Below are 16,699 nucleotides of genomic sequence, written 5' to 3' on the forward strand. Positions count from 1 at the left end.
AGATGGCTGCCAGCTTTAGGGAAGCTGCCTAAATCTATTTTGAGTTTTCAGCTACTGCACTGAAATTGGGGAGGGGAACATTAATTTCACTGTAATAAAGCTCCTCCACAATCAGTATTAGTATAATCCTAAACTATGAAAGCTAAACACTTGAAACAGTTTTTACATCAAAAACAGTTTAAGCACCTTTCCTTGAATGACCTTGTCTCTTTTCCACCTATACTTTCTAAATGTTACCCATCCTTTACTAATATCACTGCTATTTTTTGCCTTCCTAGCCTATTCCACTTTGGATTTGTTATCTGACTTATAAGCCAGCTCCAAAATGCAGTTTCTTTTAGCCAGCCAAATGGCAAACACCCATCTGATGTGTCTGACACTCTTTGATATGTTTCCTCACATTGGAGATGAAGGGGATGTGGATGGATGATTGTATTTGTTAGTGACCCAGGACCAAAAAAGGAGTGAACTCATGTCCACTGCACTAAGGGTTAAAATAGCAACTTTTATGTTCAAGAACAATTCAGATATTGGTCTGAAGTATCAGCTGATATGTAGGAAAGTTTAAAATCTTTGCAAGCAGAAACCATACGACCTTTTACTATCAAACAAACTCACTCTGCTTCGTTGTCTTGGTTTAGATCTATGTTCTGAACCGATATAGTCTGCAACAGTGTAATGCTGAAATTCTCTCAAGTAGTAGATGTGAGTATAAATTCATCATACTTGATTTTTCACACTTTGGCTTCCCCTAAGAGCTGCTTGCTTAATTTGTTTAGGCCTTCTGAGGAGGGGAAGAAGAGCTAGTGAAAGAATTTCTCTCAGAATTTGAACTTGCCACAAGAGTGATATTGACTTTCTGCAAAGATGTTGCAGGTTAACTAAGCCTTACTTTGGAAGAAGAAAAGAGCAAAAAGTACAAAAATGTATTGTTAGTATTTCAAAATAACCATGCACTATGACAGTCAATGAAACAAAACATTTTATTTCATCCATTTACTTTATCCAGTTGACTTGAATTTGAGAGAGGGTCCATTTACTTCCCATCCAGATTGCTTTATAATAGTTGATAATGAAATAAAAAGTTATTGTGTCTTTACAAATGCTCAAAAATACATCACCATCAATAATATTCAAAATGTTAATAATTTCACAAAAAACATTATATTTATGAAATGTGACTTAATTCTCAATCAGCTTTCCTTACATTATGTTTGGTTGAACGCTTAATGTAAGTTACAAATTTTGACAAAAAAATGTGTGGGTTTGGGGAGTCAGGAGGTGAGTCACACGCCGCAGAATACCCAGCCTCTGACCTGCTCTTGTATCCACAGTGTTTATGTGGCTGGTCCAGTTAAGTTTCTGGTCAATGGTGACCCCCAGAATGTTGATGGTGGGGGATTTGGCGATGGTAATGCCATTGAATGTCAAGGGGAGGTGGTTAGACTCTCTCTTGTTGGAGATGGTCATTGCCTGGCACTTGTCTGGTGCCAAACGTAAAGTATAAACTTTATGTTTGTACATCTCAGTTTATGGTCTCCACTCTACCCTTCCCCCCTAGGCTCTCATTTATCCCATCATCTCATTCTTATTCATCCATGTCTCTATCTGCAGTCTCCTCTCTCTCCCCTGCTGAACTCCCCTCAAGTCCTTCTCTGCCCATCTCTCCCACCTAGGCCCTCTCTTCCCCCCCATCCATAATCCACCTCTGCTCCCCGCCTCTCTCCTGCCCCCCTCTCTCTGGTCCTCCCCCACCCCCTCCTCTCCTCTCATTCCCTCCTTCCTCCATCAGCCCCCTCCTCTCTCCTCCCACCCCTCCTCTCCTTCTGCCCCCTCCTCTCTCTCCCATCCCCTATCTCTCCTGTCCCTCCCTCTCCTCCTATCCCTCTCTCATTTCCCGCCTCCCCTCTCACCTACCACCCCCTCACCTTCCCCTCTCTTCTTTCCTCCTCTCTCTCCTCCCACCCCCCTCTCTCCGCCCCTCTCTCTCTCCCATCCCCCCCTCTCCTCCTACCCCTCTCACTCTCCTCCCGCCACCATCCCGTCCCCCTCCCTCTCCTGCTGTCCCCCTCTCTCCTCCCATCCCCCCCTCTCTCTCTTCCAGTCCCCTCATTGTCTCCTCCTGTCCCCCTCTCGTCCCATGTCCCTCTCTCCTCCCGTTACCCCTCTTCTCCTGTCCTCTCTCACCCATTCCCCCTCCCTCTCCTCCCATCCCCCCTCCCTCCCCTCCCTTTTCCTTCTCCCTCTCTCCCCATTCCCGTTCCCCCCTCCTTCTCTCCCCGTCCCCTCTCTCCTTCCCCTCTTGCCCATTCTCTCTCCCCTGTCCCCTCTCCACCCCCCTCACCTCCCCTTCCCCTCTTCCAGTTTCTCCCCTCTCCTCCCATCCCCTCACGCCCCCTCCCTCCTCTCTCCCCTCCAGTCCCCCCATCCTCCCTCCCCTCTCCCTCTCCACCCTCCCATCCCCTCACTCCTGCTGTATTGTAGATTTTTTACATTCTTTACATTTGTTCTGGCTTCCTTTTGGTTCTAAATGTTTCTTTATCTTAGTTTCAAATTTGGTCTAATCTCCCTATTCATCCATGGTTCAACAGACATTTTTTTCTTTACTGGAATGTATTTGATTTGTAAACTCTTCATCTTCTGTTTTTATATTTCCTATTAATGATCGCGGTTTCTACCTGACAATGTTCCCTTCCATATAATCTGGGCAAGGTGCTTTTTTTATCTTTACTATAATTTTTTTTTTCCCAATAAACTACTCTTGTCCTCAATTTTTTAAATCTCTTCTGTTCATACTCTGAACATAATTATACTGTGATCACTGACTCCCAAACATTACCCTACTTTTAGGTTGTCTACTTGCTCATCCTTATTATTCAGAATCAGGTCAAGTAGTGGCTCCTGTCTTTCTTGGAGCAGCAACATATTGACTGAAAAAATAGTCCCGAACACACTTCAGAAAACTTCCTTTTCTCACCACAATTGTTTTGCCCAATCACAGTCGACTTATGGATAATTAAAATATCCTACAATTATAACTCTACTGTTAATACAGACCTCTCGAATTTACAAATTTCTTCTTCAATTTCCTTTCCACTATCTATAATATACTCCTGGTAAGCTGACCCATAGCTTGCTATTCACCAGCTCAATCTCAAGGGATTCTGTTTGGACACTTTCAAATTTAAATCCTTATATCTAATGATTTGATATTGTCTCTAATTAGTACCATTCCTCCCCTTCGTCCTTCCATATCCATCTTAAAAGTTTTACATCTAGGAATAATTAATTGTCAATGTTGATACAGTTAAAGCCATATTCCAGCTATTTTAATTATGTCATGATTTTCTATTTTAATAAATGATTCTAGTTCCCCAATTTTGTTTCTTATAAGCTGTGCCTTGATATACCTACATTTTAATTTGGATTCCCGTAGTTTGGGATTTTTTTCCTATCATAAATCCTATTTTTTTTCTTATTGTACTGTCTGGTCCTGTTCAACCTCTTTGAACCTTTCTACCTTATTACCTATATACCTGGAACTTACTTTCTATTCCAACCTGCCTGCTCTACTTCTTGCTTCCCCCCACCCCACACCCCAACAGCTCTGCCAGAGGAATATTGGTCCCAGCTCTGTTCAGATGTACGCTGCCCCATTGGTACACCTGACTCCTGCCCCAGAACTGGTCCTAATGCCCTGGAATTTGAACCCGTCACTCCTACACCGCATCTGTAGCTCCCTAATCGCCATTCTGTAAGGTCTAGTATATGGCACTGGTAAAATTTGAGTTTACTCCTTTGAGGTTCTTCTTAATCTACTTCCTAGCTCATGGAACTCGTTTTGCAAGACCTGAATCCTATTCTTCTTTACATCGTTTGTTCTGACATGAACCATAACTTCTAGCTGATGTCTCTCTTTCTCCAAGAACTTCTGCACCAAATCCATTATGTTCCTTACCCTGACACCAGGGAGGCAATTCACCATTTGGGGATCAGCAACTTGGGCATGATAGTAAAAGGCTGCTAGCCGGGGTGTGCCCATACCAATGGCAGGTGAGGTAAAGTTATATCTGTCCTTCACTTCCAGAGACCTGGCTTCGCACTCCAGGTCCCGCCTGAGACCTGCAGCCTCAGCTCCAGACTCAGCGCAAGACATGGGGCAGATTAATGTACGGACCATATGGAGCCTGTGCCCAGGAGCCCAAATCAAATAAGGGGCCCCGCTAGGGGATAGTTTCATTTAAGTGTAGTATTCCTGATATATGCAGTGTCTAAACTTTCTATGGGCCTATTTCTTCACACATTTTACTATAGGCTTGTGTGTTGATGGATGGGGGTGGGGGTTGAAAGCATTTGCAGGTGGTGTGGAGAGGCTCCAAATGTTCTTGGTGCCCAGGGCCTCAAGAATTCTTAAACTGATTCTGCCCAAGACATGTTCTTTGGAAATAGCGGTTTTGTTGCGGGCTTTGACAAAGGCAAAGAGAATCCTGAGACAGGTAATGATTTATGTTCATCACAGTATTTATTATATACTGTATTGAGGGATAGAGGGATAAGACCATTTCATATATATAAAATTAAGTGTACCCCTGTCTGTCAACTCCTATAGAATTGTATTCCACTGTTCCTTGGGACGTTTTTCCACGTTAAAGGCGTTGTAGAAATGCAGGTGGTTGTTGTTAAGTATTACAGTCTGCGAGAGAGATGGGGAGGTACAAGGTATGAGAAATCAACCATTTGTTGAATGTTCAGCCTAAAATAAAACTCCTCTAAACATAACGTTTCCTGGAGAACTTTATCCTGACCAGCTTTAAAAGCACGCTACTGCTGCAGATCTATTTATGTTTGATCCCAATGTTCATTCCAGGGTATTAACCTATATTTAAACTTACTTAGCTTATTAAATTGAACGTTATTTTGATTTTATTATACTTTACACAAACAAACATTAAGCAAACAAAGACTGTACGACACAGCACGATATTAACTCGATATAAATTTGTAATAAATAATCGAAAACAAATTTCAAATGCAACTATCGCGCCGCCCACGAAGTGATACCCAGCGAAGTTAATTTTCAGCAAACTCCCTGAACCGACTTCTCAAATACAATGAAACTTTCTAGGTAAAGGTACAATCGCTGACAACCCGAGGGCAAAGCAATTAAACGGTAAAAAGGCGGATTAATTCCAATCGCTCATCTGGGGCAAAGCTTTCTCTAAATGATTAGAGATAAAACCTATTACTAGTATTAAGGTGACGTCTTGCAGTCTCAGATTTTCTCCAGTGGATTCTGGAACATCCATCTCCTTTGCCGAAGGACCGCCAACGTTAGCTTTAGCCGCGGACTATTTTTCCTTTCCCCCCTCCTGGCTGGCCATATTGGAGAGCACGTAGCTTCCATAGGCTCCTTGCGTCAGTTGTAGACTTACCTTTAGGGTGGTCAGTATGGAGGAATACAACGTTGAGTTAATCGCAGGCGGAATGTCTCCTGCCCTTTCTGCACCAATGCACAAATCTTTCTGATTTACCCAAAATCAAGCTTCAAATTCGACTGATTCGACTTTAGAATAATAGAAAATGACCATTCTGAAAATCAAGTTCAACGTGCAGAAACGGGTCAAGTTAGCCCAGGGGCTATGGCTCCTGAACTGGTTCTGTGTATTGACAGGAATCATTATCTTTGGAATGGGTTTGTTCCTCAAGATCGAGCTCAGGAAACGAAGCGAGGTGATGGACAATGAAGAGAGCCACCTGGTGCCCAATTCCCTGATCCTGGTGGGCATCCTAGCCTGCGTTATCAACAGCCTTGGAGGCAAGTTTTGCTATGACTCCCTCGATCCGGCTAAATACGCCCGATGGAAATCTTTCCTCAAGTTCTACCTGGCCTCCTGTTTGTTTTTCGCTTTCCTGACCTTCATTGTCGTGGTGTTGTGTTTTCTGATGAGGATTTATCTGGAGGACACGCTGGCCAAGGGGCTGAAGAACGGAATGAAATACTACCGAGACACCGACACGCCGGGCAGGTGCTTCATGAAGAAAACCATCGATCAGCTTCAGATCGATTTTCGCTGCTGTGGAAACAACGGCTTCCGAGATTGGTTTGAAATCCAATGGATCAGCAACAGATACCTGGACTTCAGCTCCAAGGAAGTGAAAGAGTAAGTACAGCAGGAAAACCACGGTGGGGGAAATGAGATGAGTGTTATTGAAAAGTGCGGGTAGGATATGTCCTTACTCTCAGCCCTAACTCGGGTCTTTTTTTTAAAGTTTTATCACTAAGAAATTGGGATTATAAAATGCATTGGCCACTGTCTTTCCGCGCTAGTTGAGTTTTGAGCCCTATTCATTCAGTGGCCTGCCTTCTCTTTCCTACAGCCGCGTTAAGAGCAATGTTGATGGAAAATACCTGGTGGACGGGGTCCCATTCAGCTGCTGCAATCCGGGCTCCCCTCGACCCTGCATCCAGCAGCAGATCACCAACAATTCAGCCCATTACAGCTATGAATTCCAGACCGAAGAGTTGAACCTCTGGACACGGGGTTGCAAGCAAGCACTGCTCAACTATTACACTAACATGATGCAGTCTATGGGAGCTCTGATCTTAGTTGATTTAGTACTAGAGGTAAGAGGGGCAATAATTAACACAAATTTGAAAAAAAACTTGAGCCGGGTTGTAAACCTTATAAGTTCTTGTCAAACGATTCGTGTATTAAACGGTAAACGTTTTTACCTATCTTTGATTATAAATGTTAAAACCCCGATGATATGTTCGGGAAATTATTGCACTTTTTGAGGCTGACGTGAATGTAATGCACAGGCTTTGTTGGAGAGTGTTTGTAAGGGCATTAGATGCATGATTGTGTATACTTTACGGGCAGAACCATAATCTTCTGCAGTCAGATTGTGGGGAGGTGCATTTCCAAAAGGCAGAAAAATCAACGTGAATGAGTACATCTTGATATTTTGGAATCTGCTTTTCCATTCTGCAGAGTGACCAATGAGCCCAGCTCCTCCTCTGTATATGTATGCATATGGCTTACTAGTCAGAACGTTGAAGAAAATTGAGAGTTGTTCCTCAGATTCAGCACTGATTTTAAACACCTATTTCCAGCTTCTTGTTCTGATAAGTAGTACGTGGGCAGTCTACAAGCTTGATCAATTTAGAACTTAAACATAACATCTTGACTTAAGTGGATAGGATAGCCTCGATAATTAAAACAAGAATTACTTTTATATTACTTGTTACATTCATTGTATACAGTCACATATTCACAGGACCAATACTGAGAGGACTATATTAAGTATAATGCAGACTACAGCACTAAGACTTGTGCGTTACTTTTTCACCAACAAGTCCAGATAAGCAGTTTGAAGATTAGCTGGTGTTTTTTCTCTGTGGCTATGTTATTGAATTGTTGATGGTTTTGTTTCAGTTCCTTTTGTGTCATAAACCGCAAACATGTGTGAAGTTAAACATCTATTTGTAAAAGCAACGATGTTGATAACGGGGTTAATCTGTGGAATTATGCAATATTTATGCTCACCTGTCTCTGAATTACTGTGACATTTTAGTAGATTGCTGACGCAATGTACTTTTGGGTCAGGGTGGATTCCAGATCTGCCTAAAGTCCCTAAACATCCTGTATATTGGTCAATATTTTAACAAACTGCTTCATTAATGTAATCAGGTAAATTATTCAATTTTCTTTGGAGTTGTGCTTTTGGGGGTGGGGGAGATTTTATTAGTTAGATTATGAAAAAGGAATTATATAAACATATCTTCGACTATTTGAAAACAACAAAAGGAGTATGTCTACAGAAATAATCTAAACCAGGACAAGATGGGTTTATCCTGCCGTTAATTAACACGGGCAATTGCTGAGATGTAGTATTACATTAAATCTTGACCCAGTATTTTTCGGACTACTGTTGTGGTGTAGGATGGATCACTTGTCTTTAATCGTCTTTATAGATTCAGGCTTTCGTAACCTTTAAGTGGTGCCAGCCTTGGCTCAGTAGTAGCACTCTCGCCTCTGAGTCAGAAGATTGTGGGTTGAAGTGCCACTGCAGAAACTTGAGCATATAATCCAGCCTGATACTTCAGTACAGTACTGAGGAAGTGCTACATTGTCAAAGGTGCCATCTTTCAGATGAGATGTTAAAACAAGGTCTGCCCTCTCAGGTGGATGTAAAGGATCCTATGGCACTATTCATAGAAGAGCAGGGGAGCTCTCCTGGTGTCCTGCCCAATATTTATCCCTCAATCAACATTACTGAAACAGATTATCTGGTCATTTATCTCATTGCTGTTTGTGGGGCCTTGCTGTGCACAAATTGTCTGCTGTGTTTCCCTACATTACAACATTAACTACAATTTAAAAGTACTTCATTGGCTGTGAAGTGTTTTTGGAGGTCCTAAGGTTGTCAAAGGCACAGTATAAATGCAAGTCTTTCTTTCATTATACCCTATCTTTAGTCTCCCTTGAAGGTCCATCCTGTGTTCAGTACTTTTCCAGGATAGCCTGTATGAGAATCCACATATACAAACTCAGATCCCAATATGTGCATGTGCATGTGGGGAGAGAGAGAGAGAGAGAGAGAAAAACATGCACATATACACAAGTCAGTTTAAACAGGACTAAAGAGAGGCCTCACTGTTGTACATCTTGTTTATAAAATTGACTTTGCAAATACTGGGACCAACTCTCCATAAAGACCTTGCACCAAATGAACTAACTGCAACTAATACTTAGAGTTCCTTTAAGTAAGGGATCAACCCGGGTAAGTGGGGGCAGGAGGAATTAGTGGAAAGGAGGAGGGAAGACTATGATAGGATAATCATACATGAACTCTGGCTAAAGCTGGTTTGATGGGCCCAGTGGTCTTTTCCTGCTTGAAACATATGAATATCAGGCAATTTAAGCAAAACAAACTTGTCACAATTACAAGTAGTGAGATATTTTTACAATATATATGTAAAATGTTGGCTTGTTTTCTCACATTCCACACACTATAGCATTGCCCTGAGATCTTCTGGGTCAAAATCCTGGAACTTCCTACCTAACAGCACTGTGGGAGAACCTTCACCACACATACTGCAGCGGTTCAAGGCGGCAGCTCACCACTGCCTTCTCGAGGGCAATTAGGGATGGGCAATAAATGCTGGCCTTGCCAGTGATGCCCACATCCCATGAACGAATAATTTAAAAAAATTTAAATAAATAATCTAGTCCAGAGATAACTTTCCTCCCTTCCCACTCAAGCTCAGATGATACCAAGACTGCCAGCATTCATACTCCAGGAGAATACCAAAAGCAAATATAAGCCAAGTTTCTCCAACCAAAAAGGTCACCGTTAAACCAATTAAACAATATATTCTAATGAGTTGCCCTATAATCCTGAAATGCTATACTAAAAGGTACATATAATGGGCGCTCAGTCTTTGTTACATGTTTCAGCCATGGCTCCGTGGAAGTACTCTTGTCTCCAAGTCAGAAGGTTCTGGGTTCAAGTGCCACTCCAGAGACTTGAGCACAAAAATCTACGCTGACGCTCCCATGCAGTACTGGGGGAGTGCTGCACTGTCGGAAGCCCGGTCTTTCAGATGAGACGGTAAACTGAGGTTTTGTCTGCCCTCTCAGGTGGACATAAAAGATCCCATGGTACCATTTCAAAGAAGAGCAGGGGAGCTCTCCCCAGTGTCCGGGCCAATATCTATCCCTCAACCAGAATCACTAAAACAGATTATCTGGTCATTATCTCATTGCTGTTTGTAGGACCTTGCTGTGCACAAACTGGCTGCTGCGTTACCTACATTACAATAGTGACTACACTTCAAAAATGACTTCATTAGCTGTAAAGTGCTTTGGGACATTCTGAGGTTATAAAAGACTATATAAATGCAAGACTTTCATTCTCTGCTCTGTGCTTCAGAATTGCTAATTAGAAACAATCAGTGAATAAGCATTTTGTACATAATTTTCTCCTTATGCAATATCATGAATAAGAACAATGGTCAGAGGAGAGAGTGTCATGTTGTCTAAATGGAAGTTGGGGCGCAGGGGGCAGGTAGGAGGGAGAAATTCTTAACCAAGATGTCATTGCCTAGATTGCCTCTAAAAAGTTATTCAATCCAGTTATAATGGGTAAATTAAGTACATTAGTAAGTGTACAAATATTAACTTTTATAATATTAAAGGATTATGGAACAATTTACTAGAATGCACTTATCCTTCAAGAGGTCAGGCCATGAATTCCACACTCAGTTGGACAAGGTTTGTTTAGCTGAATGTTCAGCTGAATGTTTAGGAGGTGAAATGATGAGTTGCACATATATTTGTTACCCATTTCAGAGCCTGAACAGTTCTCCATGGGGAGACCATGGTGGGTCAGGTGTTTGATCTAGAATTTTAAAAACTTTTTTTTTTTATTCGTTCATGGGATGTGGGCATCACTGGCAAGGCCGGCATTTATTGCCCATCCCTAATTGCCCTTGAGAAGGTGGTGGTGAGCCGCCTTCTTGAACCACTGCAGTCCGTATTCTCAACCGTGAAGGTTCTCCCACACTGCTGTTAGGAAGGGAGTTGCAGGATTTTGACCCAGCGACGATGAAGGAACAACGATATATTTCCAAGTCGGGATGGTGTGTGACTTGGAGGGGAATGTGCAGGTGGTGTTGTTCCCATGTACTTGCTGCTCTTGTCCTTCTAGGTGGTAGAGGTCGCGGGTTTGGGAGGTGCTGTCGAAGAAGCCTTGGCGAGTTGCTGCAGTGCATCCTGTGGATGGTACACACTGCAGCCACTGTACGCCGGTGGTGAAGGGAGTGAATGTTTAGGGTGGTGGATGGGGTGCCAATCAACCAGGCTGCTTTGTCCTGAATGGCATCGAGCTTCTTGAGTGTTGTTGGAGCTGCACTCATCCAGGCAAGTGGAGAGTATTCCATCACACTCTTCACTTATGCTTTGTAGATGGAAAGGCTTTGGGGAGTCAGGAGGTGAGTCACTCGCTACAGAATACCCAGCATCTGACCTGCTCTTGTAGCCACAGTATTTATGTGGCTGGTCCAGTTAAGTTTCTAGTCAATGGTGACCCCCAGGATGTTGATGGTGGGGGATTCGGCGATGATAATGCAGTTGAATGTCAAGGGAAGGTGGTTAGGCTCTCTCTTGTTGGAGATGGTCATTGTCTGGCACTTGTTTGGCAAGGGGTTGCAAATAGAACTGAACACTGCGCAATCATCAGCAAACATCCCCATTTCTGACCTTATGATGGAGGGAAGGTCATTGATGAAGCAGCTGAAAGTGGTTAGGCCTAGGACACTGCCCTGAGGACCTCCTGCAGCAATGTCCTGGGGCTGAGATGATTGGCCTCCACCAACCACTACCATCTTCCTTTGTGCTCGGTATGACTCCAGCCACTGGAAAGTTTTCCCCCTGCTGCAGTTCCCAACTTGGTGCAGTTACAGCTGTGTTGACATGCATTACAACATGGGGGTTCAGATGATATCATAAACTAAGTCAATGAAACAGTGTATTTACCTTCTGGGCTCAGGGAGATTGGTACCAAAGCAATCTAGGTTCACTGTTCATGTAGCTATACTGTTGCCTTGCTCAGGAGGCAAGCCTGGAAAATTACATTGAGACATAATTGCAGGTGGTGGATGAGTCAGGGAATTTTACATTTAACCAGTTGATTCAATCAGTGAGCTTATCCCAAAACAAGGACGCTGGTACTATGAACAGCCTCTATGTGCTTTGCCAAGCCAGTGGCGGAGGTCGTTGTGGCAACAAGTTGGGTAACCCATTAAAAAAGTTGTGTCTCTGCCACCTTCAACTATGTGGAGATCAGACAGAGAATGCCATGAATGGCTCAATACCAACGTGCCAGCAGTCAAGATAAAAACACCCAAATTCAATCGGTTAATAACAAAATAGGGCCTGTTTTTGGTCAGTTGGGATTACAATAAGCATAGAAACCCATCACCATGCCTAGAAGTCTGCAACCAAGTTACTGACAAGCTCACAAAGATAGAGTTTGTTTGCACAATATGGAATGCACACTCTCTTCATACCCCATTTAGCTAAATCCAGAGAAGGTAGGAAAGGATTAGTACAAGTCAAAGCTTAGGGACCCCCAAATGTGCTCCAGGGTACTGTTGGTGCTGAACTAGCTTAAAGTGTGCAGCGTGCCAGCAAAGAGCATTTGTAAGCTTCCTGCTGCAGGCCAAGCCTGGACTATCCAGTTACGACATTGACTTGCAGGATTATCCAGAGCCAGGTGAGAATTCCAACACCCAGTGACAGGTCTACATCAAGTTACATAAAAACAACACATGAACAGGCCATTCGGCCCAATTGGTCTATGCTGGCATTTATGCTCCACACAAGCCTCCTCCCTCTCTACTTCATCTAACCCTATCAGCATACCCTTCTATTCCTTTCTCCCTCATGTGCTTATCTAGCTTCCCCTGCAATGCATCTCTGCTTTTTGTCTCACCTACTCCTTGTGGTAGCACGTTCCATTCTTATCACTCTTTGGGTAAAGAAGTTTCTCCTGAATTCCCTTTTGGATTTATTAGCAATTATTTTATATTTATGACCTCTAGTTTTGGACTACCCCCACAAGTGGAAACATTTTCTCCACATCTACCCTATCAAACCCTGTCATTATCTTAAAGACCTCTATCAGGTCACCCCTCAGCCTTCTCTTTTCGAGAGAAAAGAGGCTCAGCCTGTTCAGCCTTTCCTGATATCCCCTCAGTTCTGGGATCATCCTTGTGAATCTTTTTTGTACCCTCTCCAATGGCGCTATATCCTGTCAATAATATGGAAACCAGAACTGTGCACAATACTCCCAAGTGTGGTCTAACCAAGGTTCTATGCAAGTTTAACATAACTTCTTTGCTTTTCAATTCTATCCCTCTAGAAATTAACCCTAGTGCTTGATTTGTTTTTTTTATGGTCTTATTAACCTGTGAAATACTTTGTGTTTTGTGCACCAGTACCCCTAGATCCCTTTGCTCCTCTATCGCGTTTAGACTCTTATTATCCAAGGAGTATGTGGCCTTCTTATTCTTTCTACCAAAATGCACCACCTCATCCTATCTATATTAAAATTCATTTGCCATAATGCCAATTACATGCCCATTTTGCAAGTTTATTAATATCCTCTTGCATTTTGTCACTTTCCTCCTTTGTACTAACTACACCCCCCAATTTGGCGTCAACGGCAAATTCTGAAATTGTACTTCCGATTCCTGAATCCAAATCATTAAAGTAAATTGTGAACAACAGTGGTCCCAGCACCGATCCCTGTGGAACACCACTTCCCACCTTTTGCCAATCTGAGTAGCTACCCTTAACTCCTACTCTCTGTTTTCTGTTTTGTAGCCATTCTATTGTCTGTCCCCTGACTCCACATACTCGGACCTTTGTCATGAGTCTACAATGCAGTCCCTTATCGAAGGCCTTTTGAAAATCCAAATATATTACATCTACTACATGACCCTTGTCTACTCTTTGTTACTTCTTCAAAGAATTCAATAAGGTTGGTCAAGCATGATTTTCCCTTCTGAAATCCATGCTGACTATTGTTTATTATATTTTCGTTCTCCAGATGTCTTTCGATTACATCTTTGAGTAAAGATTCCATTATGTTTCCCACCACCAACGTTATGCCAACAGGCTGTCTGGTCAATTGTCAACAGTGCCCAGAATTACTAGGGACTTGTCTGGCTCAGGTATCAAAATACAGGATTCCACTCTTCCATCAGCAGGCATGTCATCCTGGAACCAACAAAACTGTAGAGCAGTGCTTACCCAAGAAGGATAGTCACTAGTTGGTCATTAGACAACTGACAAACAAAAGTTTGAGTCCTCACTAGGCTGACATCACACAATTCACCAGCATTATTTTTATGCTTAGCCCAATGCAACTATGGTCAGTTCCAATGGTGGAAGTTACAAAAGAAGATAACGTGCAACAATATGTAACAGGAAAAATTTTCAGGTATGGCGTGCATCTGAAAGGATGCAGAAAATGGATTGTTGCTGTAATACTACTAAATGACAGGCCCCACATATTCTATTTTTAATCTACGAGGCGACGATGTGAGTTAATTAATTTCAAGAGACCTGTTTTCAATTTGCAGTAATTATAATTTGCAAAGTGCATTGGCAGAGTACTTTCTATTAATAAACTGATGTGTATTTGAACAATGTTTTTCCTGTGTGTGGATAAGAGTGGTTTGAGTTTATTTATTGGTAAACTGGCTCTGTATTCTCTACCTGTACTTTAGGTGGCTACGATGGTTGGGATTCAATATTTGCACACATCCCTGGAAAGCATTGCAAACCCGGAGGATCCTGAGTGTGAGAGTGAGGGCTGGTTAATGGAGAAAGGCCTGATGGAAACATTTAAATCTGTGCTGGCAAGTATTAAAGAGCTGGGTAAGTTCAATCAGGTAGCTACAGCTGAAGAGGAGAAAGCGGCAGAGGGCACGACTGGCCCTACAATTGTCACCACAGTCAGCTGAAGAGACTGAGACACAACTCGGGGGAAAACAATTTGGACTCAGAAGGAAATGAAAATTGAATAAATGTACAATACAAAACCAGATAAATAATTCCCTTCATTTTATAATATATAAAGTAAATACGCTAACAAGGACTTTATTCTCCAGTATTTTGTATTCATATGTAACCCATCAATTTGCACCTGGATTGTCAACTTAAATTATGTTAAACTCATTGACAATTTATGCATTATGCGGTCAGCAGGAGTCTTCTACCATGCTTTGTACTATATAAAGTGGTAAATATAACCAAAGTATTGCGTCTGAATCTCAAAATCGGGATTTGTGACAAAGATACATATTTAAAATACACCTGCCATCATTAATGTAGCTCAAATGCTCTGTGAAGTTATATAGTATATATGCTGTTACAAAATAGGGTTCAATATTAAAAGCATCTTCCAAGAAAAAAGGACATTTTTTCATTAAATGAAGATTTTACATTAATATTTTATGTATTTCAACAATTTTATCTTAGCAATCCCCCCCCAAAAAAATCAAATAAACGTGAAAAATCAATTTTATAGAACTAGAATGTTCTGTATTCAAAGCAGGGCTGCCATTAAAGGCACACAACTTGGTTGGGAAATCTATGATGAAGGTTGGCTCAGATTTCAGAAAATACACAATGTAAGCAGGATCAATATGATGTTTCCCAATACTTTTCTGAAATCTGCTTCCACATGAATATGAGGAAATCCCTGCCTGACCTGTCGGTGAGTCTAACATCAAAATTTGTTTTTAGCTATTCAGTTGAATAGGAGATGCAGTTAATATATAACAAATTGATACCACCACATATACTGACATGTACAAGCAGAGTAATTTTTTCATGAATTTGTACAGGAATTATTTGTATTCACATCCAATTGAAACTAAACCGTGGTATGGTTTGTTAATTAAATGTGTGATTTTTATCAATAGTTTTGCTGTTACTGCCAAAATTTTAGTTGCATTTAGGATAGATTTTAAATGTATTTAAATTGCCTACAAGATTATAGCTGAAAAATTTCTGTGTAGTATTTCAATTCAGGCAGTCTGAAATATTTTTGAAAATGTAATAGAATTTGGAATGGTTTCAAAGGAGGTCTCATAAACCTAAGTCTTTCACGATGACTTGAAATGTTTTTTTGTGTTAGCAGTTTGAGATCCAACTGTCCACAACAGCTTCAAGGATAAAAGTCCTAAGAATGCTTAATACCAGTTTATAGGATTAACTCATCATGACATCTAAATTGACACAGAAATGTGAGATAAATATAAGAGAGGATAGACATTGTACCATATGCTGCCATATTCAATTCTCTCAAATTAGATAGTGTAGAAAGTGGACATGGATATGAATCTATTAAAACACATATTATCTCCTATTTATCCTTTTACCATTTCCCTCAACTCCATCCTAAACTAGCAACAATTACCTGCATGTGCAGAGTATCTTTAAGATAATAAAACATTTCAAGGCACTTCATAATGGAGAGAACAGATGGAACGGTGATGGAAGAATCAATCAGTACAGTCAAAAGGATACATTTTGAGCAGACTTTCAAAGGCAAAGAGTGAAACAGTAACGCAAAGAGGTTTAGTGAGGGAGTTCGAGTTGGGCACCTAGATGTATGAAACCTCCGCCAACGAGTGAGGAATGCTAGGAGGGGGAAGTGGATACACAGCAGGCCAGAGTCACAGGACTGTAGAGCACAGGCTGGAAGAGGTTGTAGAAATAACTTGGGGCAAGGCCACGGAGGGATTGGTAAAAGAGGACCAGGATTTTGAATTCAGTGCATTGGGAAACAGGAAGCCATTGGAAGTTGGAGGGGACAGCAGTGACAGGCGAACAGAACTTAGTGTGGGCAACAGAATTTTGCACAAGTTGGAGTTTGTGTCGCGATGAGCTTTGGATGCTGCGAAGAAAGTTGAGTCTTGAGGTAACAAAAGTATGGATAAAGGTTTCAGCCTGGTTTAGGTAGGCGTAAAGACAGGCAATGTTGTGAAGAGGAAAGTACTCTGTCTTAGTGATGGATAGATATATCCTCAATTGGCAGGTTGGGACAGTTCAGCCCACAGATATCTTTATAATTACAACTGATTTTGTAATCAACCCAGCACTAGGCCCAAGATTGACCA

General features: G+C 41.7%; 1 protein-coding gene across 1 annotated transcript; it reads left to right on the forward strand.

The window, feature by feature from the left end:
* Positions 1-5,580: 5,580 nt before the first annotated feature.
* prph2a (peripherin 2a (retinal degeneration, slow)) lies at positions 5,581-14,666 on the forward strand. The gene is made up of 3 exons (XM_067988309.1): positions 5,581-6,161; positions 6,379-6,625; positions 14,300-14,666. Exons 1-3 carry the CDS (start codon positions 5,581-5,583, stop codon positions 14,534-14,536), a joined length of 1,065 nt encoding a protein of 354 aa, XP_067844410.1. The 3' UTR covers positions 14,537-14,666.
* Positions 14,667-16,699: the final 2,033 nt, after the last annotated feature.

This window comes from Heptranchias perlo, chromosome 8 (genome assembly GCF_035084215.1).
Source record: "Heptranchias perlo isolate sHepPer1 chromosome 8, sHepPer1.hap1, whole genome shotgun sequence".
NCBI lineage: Eukaryota > Metazoa > Chordata > Chondrichthyes > Hexanchiformes > Hexanchidae > Heptranchias > Heptranchias perlo.

What these genes read in the sequence shown, in the direction of transcription:
- prph2a (XM_067988309.1), top strand. Translation starts at nt 5,581, where the DNA reads ATGACCATTCTGAAAATCAAGTTCAACGTGCAGAAACGGGTCAAGTTA. An exon ending in AGCTCCAAGGAAGTGAAAGA is followed by an intron (nt 6,162 to 6,378) that starts GTAAGTACAGCA and finishes TCTTTCCTACAG; the next exon opens with CCGCGTTAAGAGCAATGTTG. An exon ending in TAGTTGATTTAGTACTAGAG is followed by an intron (nt 6,626 to 14,299) that starts GTAAGAGGGGCA and finishes CCTGTACTTTAG; the next exon opens with GTGGCTACGATGGTTGGGAT.